The 16,208-nt window shown below is 35.7% G+C and overlaps 1 protein-coding gene across 2 annotated transcripts in view; it reads right to left on the bottom strand.

Annotated features, from left to right (window-relative positions):
• The window catches only part of fxyd6 (FXYD domain containing ion transport regulator 6), a 20,001-nt gene extending 4,205 nt beyond the window's left edge, over positions 1-15,796 (bottom strand). The window contains exons 1-5 of one of the 2 annotated variants that reach the window (XM_065281564.2): positions 15,497-15,796; positions 4,060-4,115; positions 2,333-2,356; positions 1,984-2,019; positions 581-655 (exon numbers count right to left, since the gene is read on the bottom strand). In XM_065281564.2, the coding sequence (XP_065137636.1) occupies positions 581-655; positions 1,984-2,019; positions 2,333-2,356; positions 4,060-4,108 (184 nt within the window). In that variant the 5' untranslated portion in view covers positions 4,109-4,115; positions 15,497-15,796. Of the gene's footprint in view, positions 1-580; positions 656-1,983; positions 2,020-2,332; positions 2,357-4,059; positions 4,116-15,489 lie in introns of both variants that reach the window. The other variant, XM_065281563.2, reaches the window with a different exon arrangement.
• Positions 15,797-16,208: the final 412 nt, after the last annotated feature.

Genomic DNA, 16,208 nt, shown 5'->3' with positions numbered 1-16,208 from the left:
AAGACAATAACTGATTCAAGGATCACACAAATCAATATTGTATCTTTACATTGGACTGCCAGATTAACATTGTTTTAAAAGTAACGTTTTAAAATAAGAACCCTAATATGTAAATTTGTTCTGGAATATAATTTATTTTCTTAAAATCTTTTTAGCCAATGGGGGGCTTGACAACTATGCTCAGTACCAACCGCTAGTTGTCACCGAGTTTGATGTACTCATGTGTGGATCTTCATGACTGAAATTGTATCTCCTATAAGCTAGTGCTTAGCTCTGAATAAAAATACTGCTGTGTAATTGATAACTCATGCGAGGGAGTTCAGTCTGAGGCATTGTGCTCTGATTCTCCTTTGTTGTGTAGCAATTCATACGGCATTCAGCTTTTAAATGAAGATGATCTATGAGACGATATGACTGGTGTCCTGCTTCACTTTTGCATGACATTTATTTGCACAAAAGCTGGCATATTCGTTTACATTATTGAATGGATTATTCACATTCAAAGTGTGTGTGAATACATCTATAAGTAATGAATGAAGAAATTAAGAATCAGTAAGTAAAGTAAAATCACGTTTCTTACTGAGAATAAGAAGCACTCCCAGGGCAAACAGGACCACTGCAAATGCCAAACCTCCAATCCTTAAAGTCTCATAGTCTGTTTGGAAATAAAGGGTTATACATTTTGAGTAATAAAAAAAACTCAATACAGATTTGAACAGTGCCTTATAAAGCATTGATTCAATAAAGCAATAAACCCCTCGAAGCAGTGGGTTACCAGTGCATTTTATAACAGCTAAGGGGCGTTGTTAGGCATGACGCGAAGCGGAGTGCCTAAAACCCCCTTAGCTGTTATAAAATGCACTGTAACCCCACTGCTTCGAGGGGTTTATTGCGTTTATAAAACGGTTACTTCATATGCATAACGTAAGCAGGATTTTATAAAATAAAACACAAATAAGTTGTAATTATATTAGTACAAATATTACTCTTCCGCCAAACAAAGTAGTTCCTCAGAATCAAGTGTGACTGAAACAGAGCGCAGTTTTCAGTGTTGAGTGAATGCGTCAGTGTTTAAGTTGGGTAAGATCGCCACCCAGTGGATAATAGCGGACGTAGGAACTTGAGTTATAAACTCCTCAGAAAACGTTTTCTCTTTATCGACAAGATGACTCAACAATATTTATTGACATTGATCTGGATATCGCCAATAATTGTGCAATTGTAGACAAATTAAAAATATGATTAAAGACACTGTTGTTTATTTTCATAAATCAGTACGCAGCAACAGTGGCGCAGTGATACTTATGCAATGTGGTCTGAACCGTGAGGTTACCGGTGTATTTTATCACGGCTTAGAACGCGCTTCAACCAATCAGAATGAAGAACCAGAACGAGCCGTTTTATAATATGATTTTTACATACCGTGTTTCTTTAAAGAATTTAGATATTTCTTTCTCCTTTCAAAGCACGATAAATTCAATCTACTTTTTAGGGTCGTACAAATAACATAGGGGCAGTTTCCTTATCCTAGTCCCAGACTAAAATACATGTTTGTGCTGACTTACATCAGTGCAAGATGTTTTTTAAGTATCTAAACATATATCAGTGACATTGTTTTGTCTCAAGACGCACACCGTTGTTGTTTTTGGTAAGGTATGTTTGTAAAGGCCAAGTCCTAGATTAATCTAAACTTTTGTCTGGGAAACTGCCCATTCATGTTGGTGCTTGATACTGTAAAGGTGCTAAGTATAAGCACCAGCTCAACTTAAATATCTCCTAAATATCCCATCAGGGAACAGTTAGGTTCAGGTACAGTATCTAACCGTCCAATGTGTGTCCGAAGGAGGGGTGTTAACTAAGCTTACAGTTATTAGCAGTTATATTACACTGCCTTCGACTGCCTGCCATTTGAGATATATGCTCCATATAAAATAACATAATCCTGTTTATGAGTGAGAAAATATTGCAAGCAGTGATATTTACCATATGTGAACACGTCCAACATCTTATTTTTTCCATCTGATGGTGACAAAAGGGAAACAACAATGTTAAAAGTAATATTTTGATTAGCATTAAAAAGGCTCTTGTCAAGTGTTTCATAAAATCAAAAACAAAACTGTGGATAATTATGAGATAAAGAGCATCTCAAAGTTTGATTTCAATCATTGATTTCACATTGATTTTAATCTTTAACATAGCCTTAGTCAATATTAAAGACAGCACGGCTGTATTTTTGCAGAATGTCCTTTACATTTTTTTAAATAAAGAAAACAGTAAAACACTAAAAACATGACTTTAGCTGGATTTTTACTTAAAAACTGTCCACACTTACCTTTGGCATCGATGTCAGACAAAGCTGAAACAACAAATGTAGAACGAGAAAGACATAATTAGTGTGGTAGCATCAGTTATAGTAAGTGAAATTAAAGTGCTGTACATTAATGCAACATTACATTATGTAGCTTGATGGTTATTTTCTGTTTTAGACAGATCCATGACAGAGGACTAAGTAACAGAAAATGGGCAAAAAGTATGATTCAGTCACAATAGCGGAGTTGTTTTGACAGGATCAATATCATTTGTTTCTACAATCAAATCCCAAGAAATCAATGGCTGCGAGAAACTTCCAAAGCATAGCATTGTACTCATTTGTTTATACCGTATGAAGACTGTAATAGTAGAAAATCAAGTGGTGAGTCATTTAAAGTCCCACTGTGCTAAAAATCAAATGTTTATGTGGTGTTTTTAATATGCTTTAAAACAAACCATGTGCAAATTCATCATTCAACAACACCATTGCTGAGTATTTGATCTATAATTGTTGCACACACGTAACCAATTACATCATCTAATTAAAATCACATGTTCAGAACTCACGTGCAGTGTGTAATAGTCTAACCTGTTAACATCAGAGCTAAAAACAATTAGTGCTGCAAACGTGCTGTTCACATATGCAATGTGAAACCAGACTTGGTAGTTTTGTGTCTGAAACGACCGAAATTAGCATCTATTTACGCTTACGAAAGGGTGGATGCGGAGACTAATTTGCATATTCATATCTATGGTCTGAGCTGTGCTATTCAGTAGACATGGAGACTAATTTGCATATTAATAGATCTGCGTATACATTAAAGCATGTAGAAATACTCTCACAGGAAAACTTTTACATATATTTGAGGCTTAAAAATGAGTTTTAATTGTTAAATTATCGACTACGGGGAGACTTTTATATAAGTTTGGTTGTAAAGCTAAGCTCATGAACATTTTGGCCTTAATTCCTTTTTAAGGAGAGGAGGAATTGTATAGGTTTTATTGTACAGTAAGTTATTTGGACGTTTTAAATATTTTTAGGATGGACATAATCTGCCCTTATTTTGAAAGCATTATTGACCATAAGGTTGCTAACATGCATAAACATTATTTAAATAACATAAATTATCAATGAACGATACAGTTTTGAAGCATTTATTAATTTTTGTTATGTTAATGCTAATACAAACGTTAATGTTGGTTTATTGTTAAACTGTAGCTATTATTACAGTTTATAAAGCTTTAAATATTGATTTTTTTAATAGATTCTGTGGTTGCAATGTGAAAAAAATAACAAAATGTAAATCTAACAGTCAGTGAGCTGACTGGTTTGTTTGTTGACAGAGTTTTTTTTTAGTGTAGAGAGCATGAATCTAGTGCACATGTCCTGCCAGTTCATGTGGCCTAATTGAATGTGGGGCGGAGCCTCTCTGAGGACTGAGATGGATGGGAATGCATTTAAATGGATGCTCTTATTTCACAAATGAATTTTGTTTGGCAAAAACAAGACAACAATGCACAGCCACTGACATGTACAAGCATGCATACAGTACAAAGACAGAGAGTTAAAGAGCCGTAGAGAACACAAAGACACAGAAATACATGATCTCAGATCAGAGGAGGTCACTGATCAAATTCCCAGTAAGGAACTCATGGACGGAAGTAATGTTTCATGTTATGACTTTTTCCAGTTCTTTTCCATCCCAGTGGACACAAGTAGCATGGAGACCAATGTTAGGGGGCACTTACCCGTCACATAGACTAGAAGGGAAAAAAGGCAGACCAGAACAGTTTCCATGGCAACTGCAATGGGGAGAAAGCAAGAGATAGTAAATAGAGTGAAAATTGATGTTAGTGGGTTACATGCCTACCAACTACATAAAACTACTAAGATCTCACAATCGCATTTGTATCCAAGATATCACAGTTGTACTTGGCAAAATTCAGTAAACAGTTTGACACATCAGCATTTTTTATCACTAAGGGGATTTCTAAGTGGGCAAATTTTCCACCAGATGTAGCCATCAAGACAAATATTGAATTCATACAGAGAAACATTTAAGTATACAAGTTGAGTCATAATAAATAATGTGAAATGACACAGGGAATCATCCAACTTGGTCAAAGTAATCATCCAATTAGCATTCATGCAAATAAAAGCATAGGTGAAGGCACAACAAATTTGTACTGTAAATGCGCTAGATGCACGCCCATAAAAGCACAATAATCGCATTATTTTTAAGTATGGGGGGCGGGGGGTCTTTGTCCCCACCATTTGTTTTTAAACAAAGTAATAGCACTGCATTTATGCATTTGGCTGACGTTTTTTATCAAAAGCGATTTACAGTGCATTGTGAAGTATGCATTTTTTATGAGCGTGTTTGTTCCTAGGGTTTGATCCTATGACCTTTTGCGGTGCTTGTTTAAGAGGATAAGCTCACTGTGAGTATACAAAGGCAATTATATTATGTTTATCAAATGACATTTGTTTTTGAGCTCTTTTCATTTTACACCAGCTGGTGCAGGTAGCAAATAGTGGCATGCCTCATTCTTTAACCACCTGTTCAACATCTGTCACATTGCCTGCTATATTAAATCATTCATCCATAAAGCCCTTCCAAGGCTTCAAAATCTGCTGTCTCGCTGTCAAAAATCTCTTGGATTTTTTCCATGTTGCTTCAGGTTGTGACAGTTTTGGTCTGTTCGAACATTTGTTAAAAAAGACGAAAAAGATGGCAACCAGTCCTGCGCGTCCACAATCCTTTGAACAGCTTTAAGGGATTGATGCCATTGGCTAGAAGTGCCTGTGACCAAAGGCAGGACATTTATCCTTCATCTCATAATGTTTCAAGAAATGATTTGTGCCATAGAAGCACTACTTTAAGATTTGCCTTTTTTTATTTACCAATCATGACAGTGTTTAAGCCCGTAGCTCAACTGCATTAGCAGCACAAAGGGTCACATGTTTGATCCCAGGGAGCACACATACTAAAAAAAGTTTCTCTACAAAACAAGCTACACCTCAGTCGAACTGCAGAAGGGATTGATGTTCACAAAGTATACAGATATTGCATATCAAAATGTTGAACTGAAATGCACTTTACTTGGAGAAGTCCTAAATTTAGACCACTTGAAAGCAGATCCCAAAAGTGCATTAAGTTTCTGACATAAATATTAATGTACCTATTCATCAATATATTGAAGGCTTCATGGGGAACAAAAATGTCGAAACTTATTTTTTGAACAAAAATCAAAACAAATGTCAGATTCAGACCCACTGGTTTTCACCCCTTTAAAGCTAAATGTGTCATCACCAACAAATTGTTAAATAGGGCACCCACATCCCTATATAGTGTCATGGTCTACCCATAAAAGGTACACGATCGCTCTTAGAAACGACTATGGAAGTAAATCTGTGCCGTTGGGTTTTGAATTCTAATTCTTAGCACTGAATTTTTTTACATCAAATTTTTAACACTGAATTTTATTTTGCATCTAAATCAGACTTTGAATTTTAAAAGCCATCGAATTTCTAGCACAGTTTTTGTGCCTATGACATTTTTTTCAATGTTTTAAAAAAATTCAGTGTAAAAAAAATTCAATGTCTAAAAAAATTCAGTGAAAAAAAATTCTATGTGTTTTAAAAGATTCAGTGTAAAAACATTCAATGTTTCAAAAGATTTTGTGTAAAAAATTCAATGTCTCAAAAAATTCAGTGCAAAATAATTCAACGTCTCAAAAAATTCAGTGTAAAAATATTCAGAGTCAACATCCGGGGAAGCAAGGAGAAGCAATCGATCCCTGTATCAAATCATTCAACATCCAGCCAATCATTTACGCTCCATTGGTCACGTGACACCGAAACGGGAAGTGGGTGAAGTTCAGGCTGGTTCAGGCAAAGGGTTTATTTGCATTAACATACGAACACATTTTTCACATCTGGCAGATCGTATCATCAGTATATCAGGACACAGTCCGTTTACATTTATCAACATCAAAGTGACTACTGTATCTGGATGTGTGATCGATCCCGTGCGGGGAGACGCGCTGGATGAATAGCTGTCAATCACAAATGGCTACAACTGGCTTTAACCATATGATTTAGGGTTGTCGCGGTAACTGCACTCCCGTATTGTACAGTTCTACTGAGAAGCAAACAGCAGAGAATAACTAGCAACCCTAATAACCGTGATTCACCTTTTTAGCTTTATATTTTAAGCTTTAAAGGTTTTGTCTTTGTTTATTAATATTTGCAGCGTCCGCACCGCGTACTTTACCTGAACTCGACTTTCACCCACATGCTTTTTACCAGCAAAATTAATGTGAAACATGAGGATGACAATCCCGACTTCACTGTTTTAGTCTGCCTTAATAACGTGCTTTAGGCTCTGTCTGAACTTATACGTTTTTGTTCTGTAGCCTACTTTGTTCACTCACATATTTCTATATCAACAATAAACTGTTGTTACCTTTGTTTCCTGATAAGTTTAATATGATTTAAATAAAAGAGCTAACAATTTCCTAAATTTCCTGTTCATGTCTCCCTCTAGTCTAGTGTGTAAGAAGTGAAGTAATGTAATTTACAAACACATTTAGGTATAAGAAACTTACTTTGCATAAAACCAACACTGAGCAAATGTATTTGGTCAATGTTATTATGGTTTTTACGTGTTTAACCTAAAACGTGTTAAATGAGATAGAAACAGCTGACTGACCAGCGCAACATTCACGTACTGACCCTATGTCGCCATGGAAACTCAAACATTAAAACGATCCATTAAATTCTGCTACTAAATATTAAATCTCTACATTAATAGTTGGAACGTATTAAACATATGCAATAACTTAAAAATACGAGCAGGAGTTTTAAAATGCGCTCCAACCTCCTTTATTTTTGACAGCTGTCAGGGAGAAGATTAATGATAGTTAGCGGTGTTTTGTGTGACGTTGACCTGTAAATGCAGATTCCATGGCTGGATTGAGTGAGATCCGTCCCCGGCTGCGTTTGTGATCGGAATGTTATCCGTTCTTGCGCCACACATCAAGATGGATAAATAAAACACAACGAAAATTCTTCTGTGTATTTTGTTTAATGATTTGCCTAAAGCGCCATCACATTTAAAGCCCTGTGTTCTTAGTTTCTTAATTATATGTATGAGATTTTTAATGTTTGAATGAAAAGAAATTCCAAAACATTTTCCCGCAATCTTTTTAACACTTTAGGGTCAGTAAAATGTTTTATGATTTGTTGTTAAAAATCTGTTCAATGATTGGTTAAAGCCTACGGGACTGCCGCTCAAGCAAAGATAAAGGGCGTATTCCAATAGCTTAGGTCATATTCCCTTCGAAGATCAGAACACTTGATGTATAAACTCTAGAGAAAGTTGCACAATTGTCTCATGGTGTGGTCAATTCAAATAGACTTGGCGAATAGAGCAATGAAAAACGCACATCAGTTTCTCTTTATTTGGATCGACTGTGTGACATCCCCTTCCTGAAGTGCCCTTCAAGGGCGCTAAAACGCCATTTGGAATTCACCTCGCTTTCAGCATGAACTTGACTGCCGCGTCCCATCTTAAAGGCCGATAAAACAGCTGGAGTACTAATAAAAACATCAGTAAATTAATAGGTTTCAGCAATTCTTCTGAAGAAATGTTACCATATCTTTCTCTGGAAAAATAAGCTGCCTTCAAAGCAAGTGTAATTGCGGATTCACGCGCTTCTAATCTAATTTTCCAAATTGTTCTTTTACGTCATAATGTAAAAATAACACGGAGACTTACGTTCTTACATAGATGTGTTGTATTATTAGGGATGGATTACCTAAATACAGGTAAGGATTTTTTCACCTTCTGAACTAAACAAACCGCATATTTTATAGGAAATAGCCATTTGGCAAAGCCGTTCATCTGTAGATCACTTTTGCTTTTAAAGTCAGATTATTAAATATTTCCATTTCTTGAATTAAAATAGTTTTTAAAAATGTTTCTTTATTATTATTATGAACGAAAAACTTAAAACCAATAAAATAGTACAATGACAAACTCGCTAAACAGCTTGTTTATTAATAAAACAAATTCGATGGATGGTATGCGTTCTAACACAAATAAATGAAAGACATAATTTTCCATTACTACGAATGCTTAGTGTTTGTTTATTATTATTTTATTATAACAGAACAACAATAAATTACTAAAATGACTCACTTATATAAAGGAGAAGGTTTACCAAAAAGGAATAAATGGAAAATATTTTACCTGCCTTAATACATAAATACATCTAAAGATCCTTAGATTTATTTAAAATAAGCAAACCAATCATTTGTTTAATCAATATAAAACTACAACAATATAAACCAAGGACAAACTCGCAAAAGTTAGATAAAGAAATTCAATTTAAATCCTGTCTATTCTATTCATATTTGTGGAGCAATATAAGCTTGAAAGTATCTTGAAATAAATCGATATACAAAAGCATTTTAACACTGCTTGTATTTTTAAGTTATTCAGGCATATGTTTAATATGTTTAATATGTTCCAATCTCTACATTATTATTAATGTAGAGATTTAATATTTAGTAGCAGAATTTAATGGATCGTTTTAATGTTTGAGTTTCCATGGCGACATAGGGTCAGTACGTGAATGTTGCGCTGGTCAGTCAGCTGTTTCTATCTCATTTAACACGTTTTAGGTTAAACACGTACAAACCATAATAACATTGACCAAATACATTTGCTCAGTGTTGGTTTTATGCAAAGTAAGTTTCTTATACCTAAATGTGTTTGTAAATTACATTACTTCACTTCTTACACACTAGACTAGAGGGAGACATGAACAGGAAATTTAGGAAATTGTTAGCTCTTTTATTTAAATCATATTAAACTTATCAGGAAACAAAGGTAACAGTTTATTGTTGATATAGAAATATGTGAGTGAACAAAGTAGGCTACAGAACAAAAACGTATAAGTTCAGACAGAGCCTAAAGCACGTTATTAAGGCAGACTAAAACAGTGAAGTCGGGATTGTCATCCTCATGTTTCACATTAATTTTGCTGGTAAAAAGCATGTGGGTGAAAGTCGAGTTCAGGTAAAGTACGCGGTGCGGACGCTGCAAATATTAATAAACAAAGACAAAACCTTTAAAGCTTAAAATATAAAGCTAAAAAGGTGAATCACGGTTATTAGGGTTGCTAGTTATTCTCTGCTGTTTGCTTCTCAGTAGAACTGTACAATACGGGAGTGCAGTTACCGCGACAACCCTAAATCATATGGTTAAAGCCAGTTGTAGCCATTTGTGATTGACAGCTATTCATCCAGCGCGTCTCCCCGCACGGGATCGATCACACATCCAGATACAGTAGTCACTTTGATGTTGATAAATGTAAACGGACTGTGTCCTGATATACTGATGATACGATCTGCCTGATGTGAAAAATGTGTTCGTATGTTAATGCAAATAAACCCTTTGCCTGAACCAGCCTGAACTTCACCCACTTCCCGTTTCGGTGTCACGTGACCAATGGAGCGTAAATGATTGGCTGGATGTTGAATGATTTGATACAGGGATCGATTGCTTCTCCTTGCTTCCCCGGATGTTGACTCTGAATATTTTTACACTGAATTTTTTGAGACGTTGAATTATTTTGCACTGAATTTTTTGAGACATTGAATTTTTTACACAAAATCTTTTGAAACATTGAATGTTTTTACACTGAATCTTTTAAAACACATAGAATTTTTTTTCACTGAATTTTTTTAGACATTGAATTTTTTTTACACTGAATTTTTTTAAAACATTGAAAAAAATGTCATAGGCACAAAAACTGTGCTAGAAATTCGATGGCTTTTAAAATTCAAAGTCTGATTTAGATGCAAAATAAAATTCAGTGTTAAAAATTTGATGTAAAAAAATTCAGTGCTAAGAATTAGAATTCAAAACCCAACGGCACAGATTTACTTCCATAAACGACACCTTTTATGCCTCGTCCACGTAAATTTCAATATTTTAGTTCAAATTAAAATATCATGCTGTTTTTCTGCCTGTACAGTTGAAATACACAACTTCTATGGTTACAGTGCCTAAGGATATGCACAAAATGATATTAGATAAATCTAGGAAATCTTATCATGTCTTCCTGTAATAGCTCTGATTCCAGTCAGCCTTGGGACAAAGCATCGGTTTGGATAACCTCATGGGTTTTCTTCCATTACACTCAGCCCCTATCAGGACAGCCACATTGCTTTAGCTACGACAAGCTTGTTTGAGATAATGTTAACATGGTTTATCTTGCCGAATTCCTCTCTTATCTAGGTACGGGGCTTCAGGCTTATCAACGTGTTGCCCATCTTAAAGTCACTGCTGTGCTGCTAATAGACATAACAACTTAATGGAGAGGACATAAATGCAGGAGAAGCAAGACTATATGGATTAAGCAATGGAGACAGGCCAATGGCAGGTAATATAGACCCCCCCCCCAAAAAAAGATTGCTCTTTCATAGCTCAGGAGATTTGATGGAGTTCTTAGTTGTTGCTTTTTTATTTAAGTATCAACTTAGTAACAGATTTTTCACCAGAAATTGCTTATGAGAAATGAAAATAGAAAAAAACTTATGGGTACAAAGCTTTAAAATGTAGAATGAAAATATCTGGATTTGGATAATTTTAGTAAGAAATGTTTGAGTTCATAGAGAACTCTTGAACAATATTGACTTTTGATTGTAGACTTTTCAAATATGTGCTCAGTTTGTGACGTTGAGATTTCTTATAATGTACCACTTTTATACAAACCCCATTCACACAAAAATTTTTGACGCAGTGATTTAAATGCAGATCAATATTAACAATAAGAAATGTCGGCAAACTGGACTAAACAGAGATCAAGGGAGCTCGCCACTATCAGTGCTGAATTTAATACCATTCACCAGCATATCAGAACAGCACATCCACGCTCCTTATGAGCTTGTCATAAACTAAAATGCATGTGCGTTGTTTCTCGAGAGATTCAAACGATTCCGAAAATCCAACAATCAATCTCGGTGTGAAAAGGGCTATGGTGTGTTGATCCCAGAAATTTGCCATAAAAGTGCCTTTTGTGTGAACGCAAACATGTCCTGGAATTCGCTCCCGGAATGGGGACCTTTACATTGCCGTAACATTACAGTAACATGTCCTGTGTGAACAAGGCAAGAAAAGTGACTGAAAGCATAAATGCACCAAGTGTACGAGTACAGTTGCATGTCTTTACGGGATCTTACGGGATATACCCATGCGAACGTTCCCGCATATAAAATCACTGGCGATGTAAACAAACCATAATCATCCCATCTCCGGACTTCTAATTATTTTTCTTAATCTGTGTGAGAAAACAGCTATCCCATTTGTGAGATTTCTTGGCCTTTACCTCAGGAGAACGTTAAGCAAATATAAATTAAGTTTAATTTTACATCTTTGTCATAGTCTTACACACTCAATATAAAAAATATCAAGTTAGAATTTCCCAGATTGTTCTTTACATTATTATTTTATGTAGAAAAGAGTAGCCTAAATCACAAAAAAATGAATACATTGTAATTAATTATAATTATAATTATATATTTAAAACATTAATATTATATATAACAAAAAAAAAACATTAGGGATGAGAAAATAGGTCTACATCATTGCCCAGTTAAGGAAAACTGGAAAGAAGACGAGAAACGTGTAACGGATACAAGTATGTCCCATCTCATTACAATATGCTGTCTGGATATAACTTATTGTATATGTATGTATCTTATGCCTAGAATAAGTCAACAGGGTAGTGTATGATTCTTTGGTTCATTACTTTCTATTCTGAAAGTTTCAGAATATTGTCAATTGTGCATAATGACATGTACAGCAACTGCATAGGGTTAAGTCTCTTTAGTATTGGGAAAATGTGAATAATTGCATTGCAGGCTGATTTAAGGTGTGCACTAAATTTTCTGCTGGTGCTCCTAAAATTTTTTGTCAGGGGCTAAGGTGCTCCTAATAACAAAAATATATAAAATGTATAAATATTGCTTAATCCAAACACAAGTCACACTTAATCAATACTTTCAGAGGCTATAACAGTCTTTCAATCATATTCCATAAAATAGCATGCTGGGCATGAACAGCAGACACAATCTGCCAGATTCCCATTTTCAATCTACTGCTCCCATGGCACTTCAGTCCCTCAGAGACATGACAACAAAGCATTAACATGGGTATCCAGTCAGAAAAATCAGAGAGCACTAAGTGATATAATGTGTTTCACTGTTGGACACAGGTGTTAATTAAAATTTCATATTTTTACCTTCAAGACAACATATATCTAATGTTTTGATTGAGATTACACTGTCAAAAAAGGCCCCTACAAAGCCCTTTTTGGCATATTTGGTACATAAATGTATAAATATGTGTACCTAACTGGTATCTATTAGGACCTTTTAAAAGGGTTCTGACCAGTGGCGGCCGGTGACTTCTTTTTTTTTCGAGGGATGCATGATGCGAAGTTCGTCACAAGATGTATGTAGCCCGTCATGTGTGTGGTTCGTAATTTCAAAATATGTGTTCTGCGCGTCGAGTGATCCTATGTGCATCACGTGTCTTGTCAAAATGTGCCTGCTGCAGATGCGTCTAAAGGGTTTATGATAAAAGAGACGCTCGGGTTTGCCAGATACTCACATAATCTCATGCGTAATCACAGTTTACTGTTAAGTGAGTGTCTTGCATGTATTTTGTGAACTTGAGCATCTCTTAAATCAAAAATCTTATTTTATCATTATAATTTTGATGCGTGTGCAGCAGGCACTTATTTTGACAAGACACGTGATGCACATGGTTCACATGACGCAACAAACACATATTTTGAATTTGCGCCCCTCGGGGGAGCAGTCACGAGCCGCCACTGGTTCTGACAATTTTTTGACCTTTTAAACATAGGGAGTAGGGTTATTTTTAAAAGGTACTGTATGTTGTTCCAGTACAGATGTTGATATGCTGCCCTGTTGTGCATAGAATATAAAGAAGTGATAATGGTCAATACCTTTTAGTGACTGATAAGCCAAAATCACTTTGTGAACTCACGGATGTCTGGAGACAACTCTTGCATGTCTTTAATTAACAAAAACAGTCTCTGTGATCTCAACAGACATATCGGGAGAGACTCGCTGTTGGACACAGCCAATTAATTTCTCCTTCCATGTAAAAGTCTCCCTAGCCATTTGCTGACCCGTGTAATTCACCTGTAAAGTCAATTGTGACTTTTGTCAGAAACAGATATTTCCTGTACTCCCCGGAGGACAAGAGGACGAGCATACGAAGTTTATGCTAGACCATATGTGTAAAGCTGAGAAAACATGACCTCATTGATGATTCCCTTTACAGTATGAATGAGAGCGAATATTATCATCAACAGCTCCCGGCACTGTCTGAGAGCTCTCGTGACTAGGTGTAAGAGAAGCAGTTAAGTGTCGACATTGGCTCATTCTGCCAAAATTGTACAGTCTCTCTCTCTCTCTCTCTCTCTCTCTCTCTCTCTCTCTCTCTCTATTTATCTCTCTTTTTTCGCACACTTTTTGGCCCATATAAACACCACCATGTAGAAAACCCGTAAACGAGTGTTTTGCTGTAAAAAATATGTTCAGTGGAGCACTGCATTTCTTACTTTTTGATTGGATAACATTTTATTTTTGTCTTTTTAATTATATTATGATATTTTATTTAAAGCATACACTGTAGTGCAACTATAGTATATTTGAAAAAGAAAATGGCATATGGATACATAATTTTCTTTTCCTTCATTTTATAATATATATAATATGTTAAATATGTGGTGATCATGTAGTTCAGATGGTAGAGCATTGTTAGCAATGCAAGGTTCATTGAATTGATCCTGTATGGCTTAAATGCATTGTAAATTGCTCTGGATGATAGCATCTGCCGAATGCATACGGTACAATTGTAAGAATTGTTATAATATACAAAATATCTGATTTCATTTATCAAGAGAGATACAGGCATCAAAAATATGCTGAAATACATGCGGAGGTGTTGGTGACGGAAATTAAAGCATAAGACTTCTGTTGTATAATAATGTAGGTGCTGCTGTATGTGAGTTATCCAAATTCCTCCCTGCCGTATTTCAGTGGAAAAAATCCCTTTTCGTCATGACAGACCTATACAATATCTGACTGTGAGTAATAGGTCATCGAGACCCGAAGTGAGACCCCTAAGCCGTTCATCACAACCTCAACGAGGGTAAATTGCATCCATGACAACAAAGCTTTCATTGGCGCGCTGCCAGACGCGCCTCTACCAGGCTGCAAAATTATTGCTATGGCAACCGTTCCCGTCAGGTGATGAAAGCTGACTGTAGTTTTGTACGAGATAATAATGACGGTAGCATGAAAACTGAAATGAATGGACGGCTGTCATTGTTTATGATAGTCAGGAACATGCATGCATACGCACTGGATTTAGATACATAATGTGTCCTTCAGAAGGCTGGTGAAGATTAGGAACTACCTGTTGTGCATGATGGTCATCACAGGACCCCTCCCAACCCGTGGACTTCCTTGAGCACGCATACTAAAATCTCATTTCCCAACACTTTTCTTTACGCACCCAGAAGCTGAACTATACGCACGCGCCATAATTTTTCGCATCTCAAATTCACGTTTTTCGTTATTATTAAGGTAATATACTCTTATTATACACGGACGCCACCATTTCATTACACTGCTAACATAGATAATAACATACGTATAGATGCTATATGGTCATGTATGTGGTGTCAATACACTATAATGCACTTCACGACCACAAAGAGCAATTCAGACACACCCCCCTGAAACGAAAACATCAATGTATTTTTTTAACACTTGCATATTATACAATTGGTTAGTTAACGAATTCAGCGCTCACATCCCTGGCTATGCGTAAACTGTAATCAAAAATGTAAAATATATTGTATATTTTACATAGGCAAGCACGTATTTGTTTGCATTACTTATACTCGCTTTGTGAAATGATAAATGATGATGTCATTGGAAAATTAAGCCTTGATGCACGTCAGATGTAAACACTTAGAAAACAAAGGTATGTGACAAAGACTAAATCAACAGCTTGCTGCTAGTTACTTAATACTTTAAACAGAAGTGACTTCATACGTTACCTTGTCTCGTCTCCTTGGGTTTAGTTGTAAAACAAAAGTGGGGCACAGGCTGTCAAAATCCACACGACTGTGAGCTTCACAACGTTTTCTCTGTTATATGGATTATTTGTTTGGCGTACAGGTAATGAAAAGTTACTGATGGACCAAATTCGAGCATGAAACGTTTGATGTTGTAAGGTTCACCTCCTCTTTTTCGCTATAAAAATATTGACTGTTGGCTTGTCCCAGTATCCTCCCCTCCTCTCATCGCACGCGCTCGTGTGTCTTCAGGCGCTCTGTCGGTCCCCGCCCCGCCACGCGCACAATGAGACACCGGACGCATATTGCGCGTGTTTATCTTTATAACGACATGGGCGTTATTCCGTAGATTTAACACAAGTCTAGTATGCTTAAAAGTATAGATATACAATTTTACAAATAATGATTTTTTGATTTATTAAACTGTTTGTGGAAAAACAGGTTTTCAGTATAGCTGATATATGAGGCTTGTCATAGGCCTACTTGAAGATTTTTCAGTTTGGCTGGCAAAAATACAAAGAAAAAAGCTCATATTTTTACATAGCCAGTGTGATAAAGTATTTCGTTTACTTGTTTACTAAACCATCTTTTTTATTAATTTTATTATATACATGCAATTTGTATTTTTAAACAGTTTAAAAAGATACAAAACATAAAAAAAATCAACTTGTATGTGCTTTTTTGCATGATTTATAATAAAG

Source organism: Paramisgurnus dabryanus, chromosome 8 (genome assembly GCF_030506205.2).
Source record: "Paramisgurnus dabryanus chromosome 8, PD_genome_1.1, whole genome shotgun sequence".
Lineage (NCBI taxonomy): Eukaryota > Metazoa > Chordata > Actinopteri > Cypriniformes > Cobitidae > Paramisgurnus > Paramisgurnus dabryanus.
This window is presented reverse-complemented; position numbering and strand designations above follow the sequence as displayed.